Source organism: Rhinopithecus bieti, unplaced genomic scaffold, assembly GCF_001698545.2.
Source record: "Rhinopithecus bieti isolate Rb0 unplaced genomic scaffold, ASM169854v2 scaffold_5497, whole genome shotgun sequence".
In the NCBI taxonomy this organism is placed as follows: Eukaryota; Metazoa; Chordata; class Mammalia; order Primates; family Cercopithecidae; genus Rhinopithecus; species Rhinopithecus bieti.
The window spans coordinates 525,060-544,227 of NW_016805006.1; the positions used below are offsets into that span (position 1 = coordinate 525,060).

Below are 19,168 nucleotides of genomic sequence, written 5' to 3' on the forward strand. Positions count from 1 at the left end.
TGGTAAGGCCATTTGACTAACTACTGAGCATCCTCTGTGCTTATTTCAGCATTAGTGTCAGGTTTTTATAATTTTTCAGGGTTTTCTTGTTTCTTTCTAATTAATGCTTAGTCCATTATGTGCTCTTGCCTATTTGTGAGAGCAAAGAGTTAGAACAACCTAAATATCAAATAATGTATGGGTTACTTAAATAAATTATGACCATTTACTGAACTCTATGTATGGAGTGATCCAAGCTTTATAAAAATTAATGACACCTAGGGAAGGATCCACAGCAAGGTGTGACCAGTGGTTGTCTCTGAGAGTGTAGGGTTGTGGTTGTTCTTCTTTGGCTTATGTTTTTCTTTGGCTCATTTGTAAATAGTATACATTGCTATTGTAATAAGAAAAATAGAAATAAGAACAATAATGATAAATAATAGCTAACATTAAACACCATATACCAGTGCACCAAATGTTTGATATAAATCACTTATTGAATGCAGGAACATAATGTAGACACTATTACTTACTTTTAAAAATAAACTCTTAATTTTAGAATAGATTTATAGAAAAGTTGCAAAAACAGCACATAGACTTCCCATATTCTGCCTCACACCCAGTTTCTTCTATTGTTAACATCTTACATTAATATGGTATGTTTGTGTATTAGTCCGTTCTCATACTGCTATGAAGAAATATCTGAGACTGGGTAATTTATAAAGTAAAGAAGTTTAATTGACTCACAGTTCTGCATAGCTGGGAAGGCCTCAGGAGACTTACAATCATGGTGGAAGGCACCTCTTCGCAGGGCGGCCGGAGAGAGAATGAGTATAAGCAGGGGAAATACAAGATGCTTATAAAACCATCAGATCTCGTGAGATTTGCTCATTATCATGAGAACAGTATGGAGAAAACTGCCCCCAGGATTCAATTACCTTCACCTGTTCCCTCCCACAACACATGGGAATTCAAGATGAGATTTGGGTGGGGATACAGCCAAACTATATCAGTTTGTTACAACTAACATCCACACTTCTTTCAGACTTGCTTAACTTTTTTTTACCGAACGTCCTTTTTCTGTTCTAGGATTCCATCCAGGAGACCACATTGCATTTCATTATCATGTCTCCGTAGGCTCCTCTTGGCTGTGCCAGTTTCTCAGACATTCCTTGTGCTTGATGTCTTGAACAATTTTAGGAAGTGCTGTCAGGCATTTGGTGGAATGTTCCTTGATTGGGATTCGTTTGGTATTTTTCTTATGATTAGGCTGAAGTTATGGGTTTAGGGGAGGAAGGCCAGAGAAGTGGGATGTCCTTCTCATCAATCATATCGAAGACATGTTATGATTTCTCACTAATGATGCTAGCCTTGGTCACAAAGTGAGGTAGTGTTTTGCTAACTTTCCACTGTAAAGGGATCCCTTTTTCCCCTTTCCATACTGTAGTAGCTGGAAGGAAATCACTGGCACAGCCCACGCTTCAGAAGTGAGGAGTTACACTCCACCTTCTTGAGCAGGGAGTATCTATATCAATATTTGGAGTTCTTCTTCACAGATTTGTCTATTCTCTCCCATTGATTAACTTATTTTACTCAATCATTTATTTGTGTCAGTATAACTCCTGGATCTCTGTGTTATATGTTGGGTTATAATTCAGTAGTATGTTATGTATTTTGTTGCTGGAATTGTTCCAGCTTTGGCCACTGGGAGCTCTTTCAGTGGGCTCCTGCATTCCTTTGGCCCCATCATTATGATTCACCTTCTGTAAATGAGAAAACTGAAGTAGAGGAAAGCTGAATAACAGCCCAAGGGTCACACTGCTAGTCAGTGAGTGTCTGTTTCTAAGTTCTGGGCAGCAAGTGTGACCTCTGTACTCCAGTACCTCCTCTAAAAAATTACATACCTGTAGTCCCAGCTACTCAGGAGGCTGAGGCAGGAGAATTGCTTGAACCCAGGAGCTGGAGGTGGCATTGAGCCAAGATTTTGCCACTGCACTCCAGTCTGGATGACAGCGAGACTCCGTCTCAAAAAACATTACAACAAAAATTTAAAAAAAAATTTTTTTAATTAAAAATTACACACACACACATGAACACACACACACACACGGATGCTTTTGGGACTTTCAAATCTTTCTAATTTACCTTTTTTTTTTTTTAATGGCGTGTCACTCTGTTGCCCAGGCTGGAGTGCAGTGGTGTGGCCTTGGCTCACTGCAACCTCGACCTCCTAGGCTCAAGTGATCCTTCTATCTCAGCCATTCCAGGCTGGGACTACAGGCGCATAACACCACACCCAGCTAATTAAAAAAAAAAAATTTTTTTTTTAGAAATGGGGTCTTGCTATATTGTCCAAGCTGGATTCAAACTCCTGGGCTCAAGTGATCCTCCCACCTTAGCCTCCCAAAGTGTTGGGATTACAGGTGTGAACCATGGTGCCAACCTCAACATGCTTTTGGCCAAATACACAGAGCCCACCTGCTCCAGCACATCGTTCCCTGCGCTAACCTCCAGGCGTGAGGCCTGGGTGCACATCCAGACTCAGGCAGGCCTCCTGCTCCCTCTGTCTGAGAGCTACAAAGGAAAGCAGCGCCCCCAAATGGGAGTCTCCACGTGCTGCCTGGCACTATCTTGCCAGCCAGTCCGTTTCTGTGCTCCAGGCACACCAGTTGTCTGCAGGTCACTGTAACTAGAGAGCACGCACTCCCAGCGTTCCACTCTACATTATCTCTGCCCAGCCCTACCCTCTCCCAACCTGCCAGCCCAGCTGAGGTCCTCCTAAATCAGCATACACAGTGGGGACTCCACAAGTTGCTGCTGCCCAGCCTTAGTGCTTTCCACAACCCTGTCCCATCCTTCCTCTCCCTAACCCTCACAATAACCCTGTTTAGAACCTGTGCCCAATGGACAGAGGAGGAAACTGAGGCACAGAGGCTAAATGGCCAGGTTAAAGGTGGAGTCGGACAGAGCTGGACCCCGCGCCTCTCCCTCTAAATCCAGTGCTCCTTCCCACCCTCTTGCTGCATCCGGTCTCTGCTCTCGTCTCCCCAGTGGGAGACGCTTACTCAAGACACCCCCCGGCCCTTGCCAGGCTTGGGTTGGTACCTGAGGTACCTCTTCAAAGGCAGTCATCTCTCTGCATCTGCCAACAAAAAAGGAAGCAGCAGAGAGCTGAGGGGTTCCAAGCCTCTACCCTCTGACAATAGTGTCACAAACAGGACCAAAAGTAGATATGAAGTATGAGAAAAAAATCAAGGCTGGGCTGACACCCTGGGATGCACAGGCACAGCCCCAGAAAGCCGAGAGCAAGGTTTCCCAAACTTGACACTACTGACATTTGGGGCCTGAGAATTCCACATTGTGGGGGCAGCCCTGTGCATTGTAGGATAGTTAGCAGCATCCCTTGCCTCTACCCACTACATGCTGGTGACAGGTTGTGAAAACCAAATATGTCCCCAAACATTGCCAGATGTCCCTTGGGGTCCAAAATTGCCCCTGTTTAAGAACACCTGGCCTCACATTTCCAGGACAGAGTCTACTTTAGCTGCATTCTTTTCAAGAAATGTATTCAATATGTAACTGATTTGACTTGGATACCTTTAAAGGACTTTACACATCGATCAATTCACAAATTATTTATCAGGTCTGCTGTCCTGATTTAGGATTTTAAAATATGATCCCAAGGCATATGCTCAAATAGAAGACAGCTACCCTCTTCTAGGTGGGGAAGAACAGCTGAGGCCTGAACTCCTGCCCTCTGCCCAAAGGCCTGGCATGCTGGGGAGGCCTAAGTCAGCACCCAACCAGCCTTAGGAAAGGGTCTAGTGGCTGACCCCAAGGTGCCAGGTGATCTCTGGCTGAGACACAGACCTTCCCTCAATGTCTCTGCCCACTGTCCACATATGCCTTCCCCATTCCAGGGCTTGGCCCATGAAAACAAAATGGGTGCCCAAAGAGCAGCAGGTGCATGGTGACCTCGGCTCCTGAGGCCTGAGTGAGCAGAGGGCAGAACTCACCCCACACACCCCCACACCCACCATTCTCAACAAGGGGGATGTGTTCGCCAGGGGTACTGGGTTAGCGTTGAGTTTTCAGGCCAGAGGAGCAGAAACACCACCTACGCAAAGGATCGGTACTTTACCCAAGTTGCAGAAGTTTTTAATAAGACTTTATTCTTCTGAAAGATGGTGGGATGGAGAGGGTGGGAGAGCTGTTTTCTGTTTCTCCTAAGATGGACGCAAAGTCAGGAGCTTCTCGTGAAGGAGAGCTTTAGACAGGGACACTTCTGGCAGCCAGGGCACGAGGCTCTAGGAGTGGAGAAAACGAAGCTGGTGAATCCTCATTGGCCACGGGCAGGGAGGAAGCTGCGCGGCCCTTCTCACTCCCTCCTAGTTCAAGTCCTCTGGCTGTGGAATGAAGATCCAGCCAAGCACGTTCAGACTCAGTAGGTCGGGATAGAGCTCAGATGACTTTAACGTTTTTAATCAATGCCCTGGGCGGTTTGGAAACACTGAGGAGGCAAATTCACGTTCTTTGCTCTCAACATGTCCTTCTCATCCAGCTCCCCTCTCTCTTTGAGAACTTGGCAAGCTCCGCTGCAGTCCCAGGCCCCCTGAGGGCACAACTGGGTCATGGACCGCCCAGTGCCAACCAGATGCCTGCACTCAATGCTTGCTCAATACATATTTGTTGGAAAACAAATTGTCAAGTAGACCTCTCTATATACAAGATGCGTATCCTTTTAAAATTTTTGAGAGCAGTTTTGGCTTGACAGCAAAATTGAGAGAAAGGTATTTGTCTCTTCATACAAATTTGTTCATTCATAAGAGGTTTTCCCATATTCCCTCTGCCCCCCAACACATGCACAGCCTCCCCCATTTTCAACATCCCCAACCAGAGGGGTACATTTGTTACGTTCATGTCCTATTTTAATTTTAATTTTATTATCATTATTTATTTTTTTATTTATTTCACTCTGTCACCCAGGCTGGAGTACAGTGCAGCCGCTCACTGCAACCTCTGCATCCTTGGTTCAAGCGATTCTCCTGCCGCAGCCTCCCGAATAGCTGAGATTACAGGTAGCTATCACTACTCCTGGCTAGTTTTGTATTTATAGTGGAGATGGGGTTTCGCCATATTGGCCAGGCTGGTCTCAAACGCCTGACCTCAGGTCATCTGTCTGCCTCAGCCTCCCAAAAAGTGCTGGGATTACAGGTGTGAGCCACTGCGCCCAGCCCCTATATTTTTTAAGTTGGGACAAAATACACATATGCAACATAAAATTTCCCATTTAAACCATTTTAGATGTACAGTTTAGTGGCATTAAGTACACTCACATTGTTATGCAACTATCCCCACAATCTGCTTCTGAAACTTCTTATCATTCCAAACAGAAACTCTGTACTCATTAAGCAATAACTCCTCATTCCCCTCTCCTCCCAGCCCCTGGTAACCTCTCCTCTCCTTTCTGTTTCCATGACTTTTCCTATTGTAGATACTTCAGCCAAGCGCAATCATACAATATTTGTCCATTTGTGTCTAGCTTATTTCACTTTAGCATCATGATTTCAAGTTTTCTCTATATTTTATAGCACGTATATACAATATACAGCAAATAGCATGTATCGAAACTTCACTCATTTGTATGGCTGAATAATATTCCATTGAATGTATGCACCACATTATGTATCACATTCATCTGCTAATGGACATTGAGATTGTATTCAACTTTCAGCTACTGTGAATAAGGTTGCAATATACACTGGTGTACAAGTATCTGTGTGAGTGGCTGTTTTCAATTCCTTTGGGTATATACCTAAGAGTGCAATTGCTGGACCATGTGGTAACTCTATGTTTAGCTTTGTGGAGAACCACCGTATTGTTTTCCACAGAAACTTCACCATTTTACATTTTCAACAGAATGTACATGAGTTCCAATTGCTCCACATCCAGGGCTGGTGTGGTGGCTCATACCTGTAACCCCAGCATGTTACAAGGCTGAAGCAAGAGGATCACTTGAGTTCAGGAGTTTGAGATCAGCCTGGGCAACACAGTGAGACCTTGTCTACAAAAAATCAAAAATTAGCCAGGAGTGGTAGTGCACACCTATAAAGCCAGCTACCTGGGAGGCTGAAGCAGAGGGTCACTTGAGTACAGGAGATTATGGCTGTAGTGAGGTATAATAGTGCCACTGCCCTCCTGCCTGGGCGACAGAGTGAGACCTTGTCTCAAAAAAAAAAAAAAAAATTCCTTCACATTCTTGCCAATTTGTTTGGACTTTCTTTCTTTCCTCCTTCCCTTCTCTTCCCTCCCTTTCCCTCTTCCTTCCTTCCTTCTTCCCTCCCTCCCTCTCTCTCTCTGTCTTTCTCTTTCTTTCTGCTTTCTAGTACAGATGGTGGTCTCACTGTTTTGCCCAGACTAGATTATAAATCCTGGGCTTAAGTGATTTTCCCTTCTCAGCCTCCCAAGTAGATTGGATGACAGTTGTGTGCCTCCATTTCTGGCTTGCGCTCTCTCTCTTTAAATTCTAGTCATCCTGGTGAGTGTGAAGTGATATCTCATGGTTTTGATTTGCAGTTCCTTGATGACTAATGATGTTGAGCATCTTTTCATGTTCTTACTGGTCGCTTGTATATCCTCTTTGGAAAAAGTGTCTATTCAAGGTCCTTTGCCCATTTTGTAATTGAGTTATTTGTCTTTTTGTTGTTAAGTTGTAGAAATTATATATTTTGATATTAAATTCTTATCCGATATATTATTTACAAATCCTTTTTTTTTTTCCATTCTGTGAGTTGCATTTCTACTTTCTTGATAGTGTCTTTTGGTGTACAAAAGTAATTTGATTATGTGAAGTTCAATTTATCTATTTTTTCTTTTGTCATCTATGCTTTTAAAGTCATGTTTTTAAAACTATTGCCAAATTCAAGGTCATGAAGATTTCCCCCTGTGATTTCTTCTAAGAGTTTTATAGCTTTAGCTCTTAAGTTTAGGTCTTTGATGCATTTGGGGGTTAATTTTGTCTATCATGTAAGGTAAGGGTTCAACTTCATTCTTTTGCATGTGGACATCCAGTTTTTCCCACACCATTTGTTGAAAAGACTATCCTTCCCTCACTGAATGGTCTTGGCACCCTTGCCAAAAATCAAACCTTGTTTGGATTGATGATTCAGTATGACACCTGGAGTCAATGACCAGAGACCGTTTCAACCACGGAGATCTGGTAAAGGATCTTATCTGAGAGTGCGGCCAACCCCTCCTCCCAAGCAATCCTCTCTGTGGCAGTTGCTGCAAGGGGTACTGGAAATGATATGGCTGTCAACAGGAATCTACTTCTTCAAGGGATGTTTTTAACTCAGCACTTTAAAAAGGAGGCAGGGTGATTTTCTGGGAAGAGATGAAGGCGTGCGTTTGAATCCTGACTGTGTGTCTAGCTCTATGGTACTGGAAGTTACCTTATCTCTCCAAGCCTCATCTGTGCAAGGGGAAAGTCATATAGCTGGCCACATCCAATCAGTCTGCCCTGTTCCTGCTCCGGTGGCATTACTCCTCACAGCTCTGTCTCATCCTCTTGCTGCAGGAGTAGGCACATGACCTGGCCTGGCCAAATATGGTTGACTTTGTCCTATGTCCTGAGTAGATATTGGACCCTCATGGGAATAAACCAGTCCCCCGAGATAGTTTGCTCTGTGCACAGAAAGCAGTCTCCCTCTTCCCCTGGGAATAACGGTTCTAAAGACCATCTGAGCCTAGGTTGCCCTAGTCATTTTTTCCTGCTGCTTGGGTAGGATGCACCTGAGAGCTGAGCCAATAGAGAGGGAAGTCCGGCTAAGAGCTGGAGCCAATAAGAGCCCAGGCTTATTTGACTCCCTGGAACAAGCTATGCCTGAAGTCTACTCCTGCTTTTATCAGTTATGTAGAGTAATACATTCCCTTTTCAGCTTAAGCTAATTTGAGTTGGGCTTTTGTCAGTAGGAGCTAAAAGAGCCCTGACCAGTATATATTTCTCCAGAGCAGTTGTGTGGATTAAGAGAAATGAGGCCAGGCGCAGTGGCTTACGGCTGTAATCCGGGCACTTTGGGAGGCCCAGGCAGGAAGATTTCTTAAGCCGAAGAGTTCGAGACTAACCTGGGAAACACGGCAAAAGCCCAGTCTCTACAAAAAAAAAAAAAAAAAAAAAAAAGCTGGGGATAGTGGCATGTGCCGGTAGTCCCAGCTACTTGGGAGGCTGAGGTGGGAGGATCACCTGAGTCCAGGAGGTTGAGGCTGTGATGAGCTGTGATCATGCCACTGCACTCCAGTCTGGATGACTGAATGAGACCCTGTCTCAAAGAAAAAAAGAGAGAGAGATTGCGAAGTACTTGGCAGTCAGCATGCATTTTGAGAGAGAGAGCGAGAGACTAGCAAGCCTGGTTTTTTGGTGTAGCCACAACTGACAATAGTGGTAAAGGAGAATGGGTTGTTTGTATGGGTAGAGGAGGGAGGTGGGCATATGATCCCAGGGGGCCAATCTGAGTGTTTCCCTGTGATTGTTCTAAGTAGAAGAGCAGAGTCATTGCCTTTCCTTTTAAGCCACTAAGCTGGATTTCTGTAACCCACAGCTGCCTGCAGCCAAGCTCCCTGTGGTAGAAGAGTGAAGAAGCCCATCTGTGGTAGGAGAGAGTGATGCCAACACACAGAGAAAAGAAATGAGAGAGAAAGCAGAGAGACAGAGACAGCAGGCATTCTGAAGGCCGGCTGCCCCTCCCCTGCACTTCCCAGGTCCTGTGCTTGCCAATAAACTGCCCTTTTTCTTCAGCTTGAGTTTGGATTTCTGTCCTTACAACTGAAGGATTCCTGACTAATACGTCCAGAGGCCAGCTGAGGTGAAGCCATAAAAGACCCACTGGATCGGCTGGACAGCCAGGACTGTGACCCTCACGCCTGGCATGGGGAAAGGCCAGTGTCCTTCCCTGCTGAGCAGCTCTCACATCTGGGTCTGCAAGGCAGACTGAGACCTGGATGGGGACAGACGGGGCTGACGCAGGGCACTGACACACTTGAATACCCTCTCCAGTTGCCACCCTTCAAATCCTTTCACTCAGCGATGGCACTGTCTACAGTGTCCCAACAAATAGACGGAACTGTCGTGACGACTACGTGGCTAACTAACCTGTTACCCCACCTCTTGCCTAGTTTGAGGGAGGAGGCCCAGTTCTTCTCTGCTGGTCTGATGAGGGCGAGAGCATAGGTGGTCCTGAACCCCCATGGCTGACTCAATAGGTAAAGAAATGTCCAGGCAGGAGGCCTTGGTGACACACAGTTTACCTCCCTGTGGCCTCAGTAACACTTGATCCATTTCCATGGGATCTCACCATGCTGTGCCCTGTGTACCCAGCTTGGCACCCTACATTTCTTCACTGATGTTACTCAACAAACATTGATTGAACACCTATATGTGCCAGGCAATGTTCTAGGAGCAATGTTAGAACAATGAACAAAGCTCCATTCTAGTGAGGGGAAACAATAAACAAAATAAGTAAGTAAAATAGTCTCAGCATGTCCAATATCAATAAGCAAAGAGAGGGAAGAAGGGAGCGAGAGGGTGAAAATAAGCTCCTGTTTTACATCAGATGGCCAATGATGGCCTCTCCAAGAAAGAAGTCAGGGACCAAGGACGAGTGTATTTGGCACATTCAAGAAATGGCAAGGAATTGCTGGTGGGAGGGTACCATGGTACAGGCACTTTGATAAACAGTTTGGTGGTTCCTCAAAAAGTTAGCATTAACTGCTGGTGGGGAAAAAAGTGAGAGTTATCATTTGATCCAGCAATTCCACTCCTAGACATACCCAAGAGAAATGAAGACGTATGTTCACACAAAGACTTGAACATCAATGTTCAGAGCAGCATTATTCACAATAGTCAAAAGTGGAAAAAATCTAAATGCCCATCAACTGACGGTGAATAAATAAAACGTGGTATTGCCACGTAATGGTATATGATTCAGCTGTAAAAGGATGAAAATATCAGTATGTGCTACAGCATGGGTAAGCCTTGAAAACATTAGGCTAAGTGGAAGAAGCCAGTCACAAAAAAACACTGCGTATATTATAGATTCAATGGATACAAAATGTCCAGAGTGGGCAAATCCACAGAGACAGAGAGTGGATTGGTGGTTGTCAAGGGCTGGGGAGTGACAGTGGTGATTGTTGCATAATCTTGTAAATACAGTAAAAACCAATGAATTGTATCCTTTAATAATACATTTTATGCAAATAACATCTCAAAAAAATTTTTTTGAGACGGAGTTTCACTCTTGTTGCACAGGCTGGAGTTCAATAGTGCAATCTTGGCTCACTGCAACCTCCACCTCCCAGGTTAAAGCGATTCTCCTTCCTCAGCCTCCCGAGTAGCTGGGATTACAGGCACATACCACCATGCCGGCTAATTTCTGTATTTTTAGTAGAGACGGGGTTTCATCATACTGGTCAGGCTGGTCTCGAATTCCTGATCTCAGGTGATCCACCTGCCTTGTCCTCCCAAAGTGCTGGGATTACAGGCATAAGCCACCGCTCCCGGCCTCAATTTTTAAAAGGAAAGAAAAAATGGCAAGCAGTCCAGAGCATGTGAGAGAAAGAGGGAGGATGCGCAGCACATGACACTGTGGCCATTGCTCAACACATACTTGTTGCAGTGATGTGAAAGCAAGAAGAGTTAACACCTTCTAAACCTCTGTCTTTCCACCCTGGGGAAGAGACCTCTGGCTCCCAAAGGGGTGAGAGTCAGCGAGGGCAGCTCCCTGTGGGCTTGGCAGGTTCTGGTGTCTGAACAGATGGGGACTGTCATACAAATCCCTCCTATGTCAGGGGAAAGATCAGTGACACATAGGAGAAGGGGACACCTGAACCAAGGTGACCAAGACCAAGACTGGTGACTTAGAAGGAACAACACTAATCTCCATGTTCCCTTTCCCTGGGCCAACCCTTCCTTTTTTCCCCACTGATAGAACCTGTCCTGGATTATCTGAACCTCAGTTTTCCTGCCTGTGAATGGGAGAGAAGGGAAATTATCCCTTGGCCCTGGCCCAGAGCCTGATGGATGAAGAAGAGGCAGGGCCCTTGTGTGAAGGGCATGGGAGGTGGGGCAGGGGGGACATCTGTGCCTCTACAATGGTGCCCCTGGGACCCAGGCCAGAATCTGGTCCCCCATCCTGGCTCGGATGGAAGCTGCAAGCACAGCACCTGGAAAGGCAGTGCAATAAGTCAGATGGGCCCCTCTCTCCCAGCAAGGTCCCCAGGGACGAGCCCTGGGACAGGTAAGTTTCTCTCAGTGAGACAGGAGCATGAGGAAGTCTTGGAACACAGGCGCTGTCTGTGTTAGCTGTCCTATGTGAGGCCTTAGAGGACACAGAACACTGTCCATTCCTCCCACTCTGGGTGGCGATCAGGGCAGCCATATTTCCTCCTGCCTTTTGCAGAATAAGTAGACGAGTCTATTTTAGAGATGAGGAAATTGGAGGCCCAACGAGCCAAATCCCCAGAACTAAAGGTGCAGCTGGGATTTGAAACCAGGCCTCTCTGGCTGCACAGTCCGTGTTCTCATTCATTTCCCTCAATGTTATTCCCTGGCAGCAGGACCTAGCTAGAAATGAGAGTGGAGGCACAGGGCGCGGGCCCAGCGCCCGGGAGGCGGCAGTCAGGCAGGCTGGGAAACCCTGGCTGGCGGCAAGAGGGCGAGGGGCTCCAGGCCTGAACCCAAGCAAGCCCCGGACTCCTGGTTTGAACGACTCCAGATCCCCACCTAGTGGTAGGAGGGAGCCACTGCTCGCACAGCGCAGGCAGTCCACAGATGACATTAATCCAGCCGGGTCACCAGCAGCCATCCTGCGGCAACAAGGGCCCCTCCCCGGGCTGCGCTTCCCTGGGAGAGGGAGGAGGTGTCACCAGCGCGCGTGCGCACGGAGGCTCATTGGCCTCAGGATTTCGTCGCCGTTCATCTGCAGACACCCAACATGCAGGCCCGTCGAGCACCCCTCTAGTCTAAACCCCCGGGTTTAGGGCACATTCAGGCAGGGGGGTCTCCTTGGCCTGCGCCTGGCCTCCAGGGCAGGAAGGGGGCTTCTCTCTGGCAGGCCCAACCCTGGCCGCCGCACTGGGTTGAGGGGAATTTCCCCACTCTCAGAGCGCCCCCAGACGCCATCCTCAACCGCCCTTAGGGTCCCCCAAAGGAACGGGAACCATCACTCACTGGTCCAGGCTCCTGGCCGGCCCCACTGTGAACCACCGTGAGCAGGTGCTGGTATCCCCACTCTGCAGCAGTGATGGAGGAGGGGTAAAGTAACTTGCCCAAGTCCACACATTGGTTGACTACCAACAGGAAACAGGGTGTGCGTGGGCACCCAACTCAGGAGGGAGAAGGCAGAGGAGCAGCTCCCTGAAGAAGGAGCCAGTGTGCTGAGTGTTTCGGAGGAAGGCAGGAAGAGCACTCCAAGCCCAGGAAAAAGCATGTGCACATGCGGAGGAGGCCGAGGAAAGGCCAGCAAGATTAGCCTAGAGGTGGGTAGTGGGGGTGGAGTCCTGGGGAAGAGGGCGAGTAGGCAGGACTCACACAGGCCCCACTGCCAGGTTGAGAAGGCTGGGCTTGACCCCAAGAGCAAGGGAAAGCTTTGGGAGGCTTTAACCAGGGCAGTGACTTCATCTCAGCTGCATGTCAGGAAGGCCTTCTGCTCCACAGGAAAGACTGGGGGGCAAACATGCTAGGAGCTTCCCCAAGGGACTCAGATGGAGAGGTCTGCCATGGCCATGGGGGACAAGGTTGTTGCTCCAGAGGCCAGAAGTTTCCAGACCCTTAGGGAGCAGAGAATCCCTGGCACAGCTGGAGAGCAGGGTTTGAGGGCTTGGGAGTGTCTGTGGATGGTCTGGAACTTTCTCCTGCAGAGGCAAGTCCTCAGGCAAGACACACACACTCTCTGGGCCTTAGTTCCCCAGCAGACACAGGAGGCCCCGTTGGGGAGACCTGAAGCCCTCCAGAGCTCTCTGCAGGGCACTAAAGTGTACTTGGAGGAAGGGCCTCTGGCCCAGGACCTGGGGGTGGGGGCTATCCTGGAGGGACCAGGTGCACTTCATTGACTCATCCAGCAAGGGCTTTCTGCACTCCTGCCATGTGTTACACACATACACATGCACCTACCACACAGACACACACACACGAACACACAGAGACATGCCCATGTGAAGATGCGTGGTGGGGTAGTTTCCTTGGAGAAACCAGGCCAGTTGCCATCTCCCCAACCTCTCTAAGGCTCTGCCGCTCCTCTCTGCCCCCAGTTTGCTGGGGCTAAGCCTTTTCCCACCCCATCCCTATACACCGCTCTGTCTTCTCTTGGGAGGGGATATATTCCTTGGATGTCTCTATCTTTTGCCAGATCATTGGCTCCCTCAATGGGGGTGCTGGTGTCTGTTTCACTCATTGCTGGGTCTCCTGGCCCAGTAGGAGTACGTCTGTGGGGATGGCAAGGTGACCTACTGGGTGACTTGCTCAGAACTGAGGGGTCTTCCAGAATTCAGGACACCAGTACTCAAACCCGAACTGTCATGGGCAACAGGGACAGTTATGGGCAAGCAAAGCATGGAAGTGTGTGGACAGACCCCCGAGAAGGAAATAAATAAGACCCAAAGTGGGAGCAGGATGAAGGAACTGACTAGCCAGTCCAGGGCTAAATGAAAACCAGTCCCAGGACAGTCCGCCACAGGGCTGAGCCAAATGCCAGGGGGGGACTCTGCGGCCCAGGGGTGGTGGAGCAGGAACGCCAGGCTCCAGGAAAGGACACAGGCCTGGGGTCGGCCACAGTCTGGTGTGGGCCTGTGACCTGCTTCTTAGATGCTCTATAACCTTGGGCCATTTTCTCCTCTGTAAAATGGAGATAATGATACCAACCACCCAGTGCTGAGAATTAAATCAAATGTCTGCGTGTATGTTAAGCACACAGTGGCTATTCCATAGCTTCTCCTGTTGGGCTGAGGAGCAGGCACCATGGGGCCGGAGGCCATCCTGCTTGTTCTCTTTGGGAGAGAAATAAATAATATTGAGAGCGAACATGAGCCACGCCCTAAGCTAAGCACAGGACACACCCCCCTCCCCGGGGTAATCCTCTCAATGCCTCTGTTAGTGTTTTACGCTGAAAAGCCCCTGCCCTGACCAGGGGTCCCTGCAGGCCCAGCTGGGCTGACTGAAGCCATGAGGCCACCCTCCCCCCGGCCTGCTGGACTTGGGCTCTGAGCCAGGCTGCTTCTCCCACGGACACACCTCCTGGCCAGGACATCCGGGCAATCCTCCCCTGCCCCGTTTGCCCTTTTCCTGCTGCAAGCCTGACTCTCACCCATCATCACTTCATCAGTTTCCAAGGGCCGGGCCCAAGGGATTGCGAAAGAGCTTTGTCCTTTATTTACTGGATGGCCTCGGGCACCTCACTTCATTTCTCTGAACCCCAATGTCGTGTCTGTGAAATGGGGACTCACAGTCTCCACCCCGCCAATGAGGGTTGGGGAGAGGCCACATGTGAAAGTGCGTTGACTGTCATGAAGGCTTCCTCACAAGAAAGAAATTAGCCTGAGGGACCCGCTTAAACATGGGTGCCTGAATGGCCTTCACTGGTATCCCTTTCTCTCTTTGGGGTCTCTCTTTGGGGAGAAGTTACACACAGTCAACAAATTGTGGTGCTGGGCAATAAAGTCAGCCCCCAACCCCCGCCCGCAACCCACTAGTCTGCGTCTCTCCAAAAGCAGCTTGCTTGAGGTAGAAGGCCAAGCTGTGAGTGACAACCACACCCCACAGGGAATAGAGGCAACTGGAACCTAGAATGCAATTTCCTAATTGAGAATTCATCCAGGCCACCAACCCAGTCACCCACCCCAAGAATCTTGGCCAAGGTCCTCAAGGTCTGTGACTCTGCCTATCCCTCTGGCTCAGGTTCCTTAAGCATTAAATGGGAACATGGCTCTTGTCTAAAGCAGTTGAGGCTGGGGGTGGAACGGGGGTCACTGGAAACTGGACCCAGGTCAAGTGGCCATTTGCAGATCAACTTGATTTTAGTCCAAACTACTTATTTTGCAGATGAGGATTCTGCAGCCCAGAGAATAAAGTCACATTTTTGGAGGGCACTCACAGCTCTAGAGGCAGAGTTCGACCTTGTACCTATCCAGTTTTCCTACCAAGGCAGCTGCTTCAGCCATAGATGAGCGTGTAGATAATTATTAAATCACCAAAGATTTGGTCCTATTCTCTGCTACACTGTACTTTGAAAGAGAAAAGAGCTGAGAGCCTAGTGCAGGGACGACATCTGGCCTGGGTCCCATCACCCAGCCGGTGACTGTATCGCAGCGGAAATGACCCTCGACTGGTGTTAACCGGGCTGCTTTCTAGCCGTGTGCCCTTAGGAAACCTGTGTAGGGTTAATCTCTGAGGGTGCCAGAGCTCATCTGGGGACATAAAGGGTCAGATGGAAACAGGCTTCTAAGCTCCACCCCCTCCAACTCTGGCATTCCCCAGCCAACGGGTCTTACATCCCCTGCCCCCTATTCAGACCTGACCCAGAGCCTTAGTGGCTTTTAATCCAAGGGCGAGATTCTCAGGCTGACCCCTGGGCCCTCCCCAGTCCCCACCACCTCCCCAGTCCCCAGCACCTCCCGCTGGAATAACGCAGCCCAAAGCCTCCCCTACGGAGGCAGGAACTTAGGTGAGCAGCTCCACAGGGCACATCCTGCCCTCAACCCTGAAGACCCCACCCTGAAGAAACGGGTGAGGGTGGTGAGAAGGGCGGGTTGGAACCGAGGGGTCCCTCTCCGCGAGAGGAGCGCCGGATCCCCGCCAATCCTTCCCCTATCCCGCCCCCAAGTCCTCACCGTGGAGTGGGCCCCGGGCTCCCAGGGCCGTGCGCCCCGCCCCCTGCGGATCTCAGCCACAGCCCCCTATGGAGGAGCCTGCGAGGCCGGAGGCCGGCAGCTCCCTCCCCGCAGACAGAACGCGAGGGCCCAGCCCCGCCGGCGCGCAGAAGAGGACACGCCGGGATCTGCAGCAGCCTGGAAGGTCGCCGAGCTGGCGATGCCCAGCGGTCCCAGCAGCAGGGAAGGCCCCACCCCGAGCCTCAAGCCCTCCGCTCGGGGTGTCCGCAGCCCCGGAGTCCCTCGATCCCTCGGCGGCCTGTGCCGGGCTCCGGACCCGGCTCTGCGTGCATAGGTGGCAGCTCCTCCGTGTCCCGCTTGCCCGGGTCCCCAGTCTACCTCCCGCTCTCGCCCGAGGCGGGCTGTGAGGCCGCGGCCGGGGCCCTGGCCTGCAGCGCCATCTCGTGGACCTGTGGGGAGTTGCCGAGGCCCGAGGCCTGGGCGGGCTCTGGGTTCGCTCCCACTTGTGCTCCCGGCGGGTAGCTGCGGGAGCTGCCAAGAGGACTCGCCGGGAAACAAGGCGCGGCCGTCAGCTCTGGAAATCGGTGCTTCCGGAGTGGGTTCGGGATCCCCGGCCCCATCCAATAGGAGGAAGAGATATGCGCCTCCGGGAGCCAAAAAGAAAGTCCAAGGGCAAAACCGCCCCGAGCGTGCTCGGACACATTCAGCGCCCCGCGACCAGCCTCCACCCCGAAGGCGCTCCGGGGAGGATGCCCAGGGGACCCGGAGCTCGGGCTCCCTCCCAAGAGCACGGGGGCTCCCTCCGCTGCCGCCCAGTCCTGCGAGTATGGAGCGCTCGGCCTCCTGCGGGCTCCCGCCTGACCGCCGGTGCTCCGCACCTCGGGGCCAAGGACAGCGAAGGAGGGGGAGGAAGCGGGACTGGATTTTGGGTCCTTCCCAGAGCGGAGGAAGGCAGGCTTGGGGTGTAAATCCAGGGCTCGTGGAGGCTGTCCCTCAAGAGGCCGTCCCATAACCGGGAAATAGGGGGTCGGGGCCTCGAGCTGGGGCGCTTGCGCTTGGGAGTCCCGGGGAGAGCGAGGCTGAGCGCGCCCCTCCCGCCCCAGGAGCATCCTGCGCGGGAGTTCGCGGTCAGCTGGGAAGGAAGGCCCGGGAGCTGCGCCCTTCGGAAGGGCAGGGCCAGGCCACACCGGTAGCTCGGGTTCTCCACAGCAGCGGCAGGGGAGTTGGGGAGGAAGGGCTTGAGGGCTCGGATTCCGATTAGCCCGAGAGGAAATGAGGTCCGCGGGGCCTTGGGATCCGTGCGGCTTCGCCGCTAGGGGTCTCTCGGAGCCCCAGCACTCACACCCTCTGTCTTCGAGTTCCTCCGGGAATCGAACGCGCCACCCCATACCGACACGCACAATTCCCTCTTAGATCTCACACGCCCTACACCCGGGGTCCCGCGGCGACAGGCTACACCGCCAGCAGGTATCGCCATCGCCCCAGCACAGGCCCTCCTGCCACGCGCGTGCCGGTGGCTCTGCCGTCCAAGGACCCCCTAGCCAGGCCCGGAAGGGTTAAGGAGGCCTTGTGGCACCGGAGCCGCGGGTACGCGGGGCGCCTGGGCTAATTGGCGACCCTGGGGACAATGAGGGCTGGGAGGCCAGGGAGGAGGGTGGCTTAATTGGGCATGGGAGTGGCCTAGCCTTTGTCTAGGACAAGGCCCAGCCCCCGGCCGCGGGTTCCCGCAGTCGAACTCTGGCTACCAGCTGGGGCCCCGCGGAGCGCCGGGTGGGCGACTCGGAGGGGACCTGTGAGGCGGGAGGTGGCGGCTGGAGTGGAGTGGGGGATCTCGAGGCCCTGGAGTCCCACCCCACTCGGGTTGCTGCAGCAACGACGCGGCCCAAAAACGGCCGCGACAGCAACCCCGCCCGGCCTTCGCAGCCACCAGCCTCCCCAGCGCCGGTGCCTGCCCCGCGCCCCTCCCGCGACCCTAGGTCGGTGCTGCCCCCTGGTGTCCGCAGCCCTGTACGCAGGCCGCCGCGGGCCCGCAGCCGACTCTTGTCTCCCTTCTAGTGTCCTGCTGAAAGTGAGAAGCCGCGGGAGGCAAACGCGCCTCTGCTCTAGGAGTATGAGAGGCGTTTCAGCCCAAAGCGACCTCCAGCAAACGCGCTGCCCACGAGCTTCTATTTAGGCTGGAAAACGGGCTTCTCTGTCCCCATCGGGTTCCCGCAGGTCTGAGGTCTCAGCCGGAACCCACCCTCCGGGGTTTGGACACGTTCTACTGCAACCTCCCACTCGTGCATTGACTGAGTTCCCTCCCCGCTCCAGCCGCATTCGGCGTGGCCTGGGGGCAGCCCCCTCCTGAAGAGGTGGGACTGGTTCTCTCTCTCGTTCCTTGCAAATGTATCGGCCCACGAAGGCGTCTAGGCGTCTGGGGGCCCAATTGTTCATTCCATCTTCATCATCGCCCTCCCGCCATCTCAACGTCCGTGGTGTTTTGGAAGCCAGCACACTCCCCAAGCCCCCACCCTGTGCAGTGTCCAAGGTGGGCAGCCCGTTGGGGCAGGGCATTCGGGGTCCCCAAGGCTTAAAGAGAACTGGGAAGGGGTGCTCGGTGACCGACCAGACCCAGGGCTGAAGGGGTGCCCGCCCAGTTCCCACCCCTTCCCCACCCCCACTGCTAGGAGTCGGGGCTGGAGACACCTGCTAGCTGGGCGAGGAGGATGCGGCTCTGGGGAGCTCACTGGCGCGGGGCGGGAGGCAGATGTCCTTGTAGGAGTGGGTCTCGGGGAAGGACCAGCCTAATGGAGACTGACACAGCGGGACCCCGGAGAGACCCCAGCCAAGCCCGTTATTATACAGGGGAAAGTGAGGCAGGAATGGGAATAGCCCACTGACCCCACTCCCCACTTTCCCAAGAGGGATTTAGATAGATGAGTTAAAGAAAGAACTTTAGTCCAGATTTTGCCACTCTAGCCAACAGCCCTGACGCGGAGGAAATGTTTGTCTTTGAGGTTCAGGAGGCAGAGAGAGGGGAAAGAATTCTAGGCTCAGCGATATTTGGCGGGGCGGTAGGGGTGGGACACAGCCAAACCCCTCCTCGGAAGGGAGAGGGCGGACAAGGAGCACCCATCCTCCCAGCCCATCCACCCAGAAGCATTGAAAGGAGATGCGTTTCCAGTGTGGTTTCCCGGAGAGGGAGTCGGAAGCCAGGAGTCCAGGCCGCTCGGCTGCTCACCTCTCGGCCCGGGTGGGTGCCCAGGCCAGTGGCGCGGAGCGGCGGGAGCGGCCGGCAGGGGGAGCCCGGCCCGGGCCTGGGACGCAGCTCGCG

At 51.9% G+C, this 19,168-nt stretch overlaps 1 protein-coding gene across 1 annotated transcript; it reads right to left on the reverse strand.

The window, feature by feature from the left end:
• Positions 1–15,711: 15,711 nt before the first annotated feature.
• LINC02875 (long intergenic non-protein coding RNA 2875) lies at positions 15,712–16,865 on the reverse strand. The gene is given in 2 exon segments (XM_017870823.1): positions 15,712–16,505; positions 16,508–16,865. Coding segments are annotated over 2 exon segments (942 nt in total). The 3' UTR covers positions 15,712–15,921.
• Positions 16,866–19,168: the final 2,303 nt, after the last annotated feature.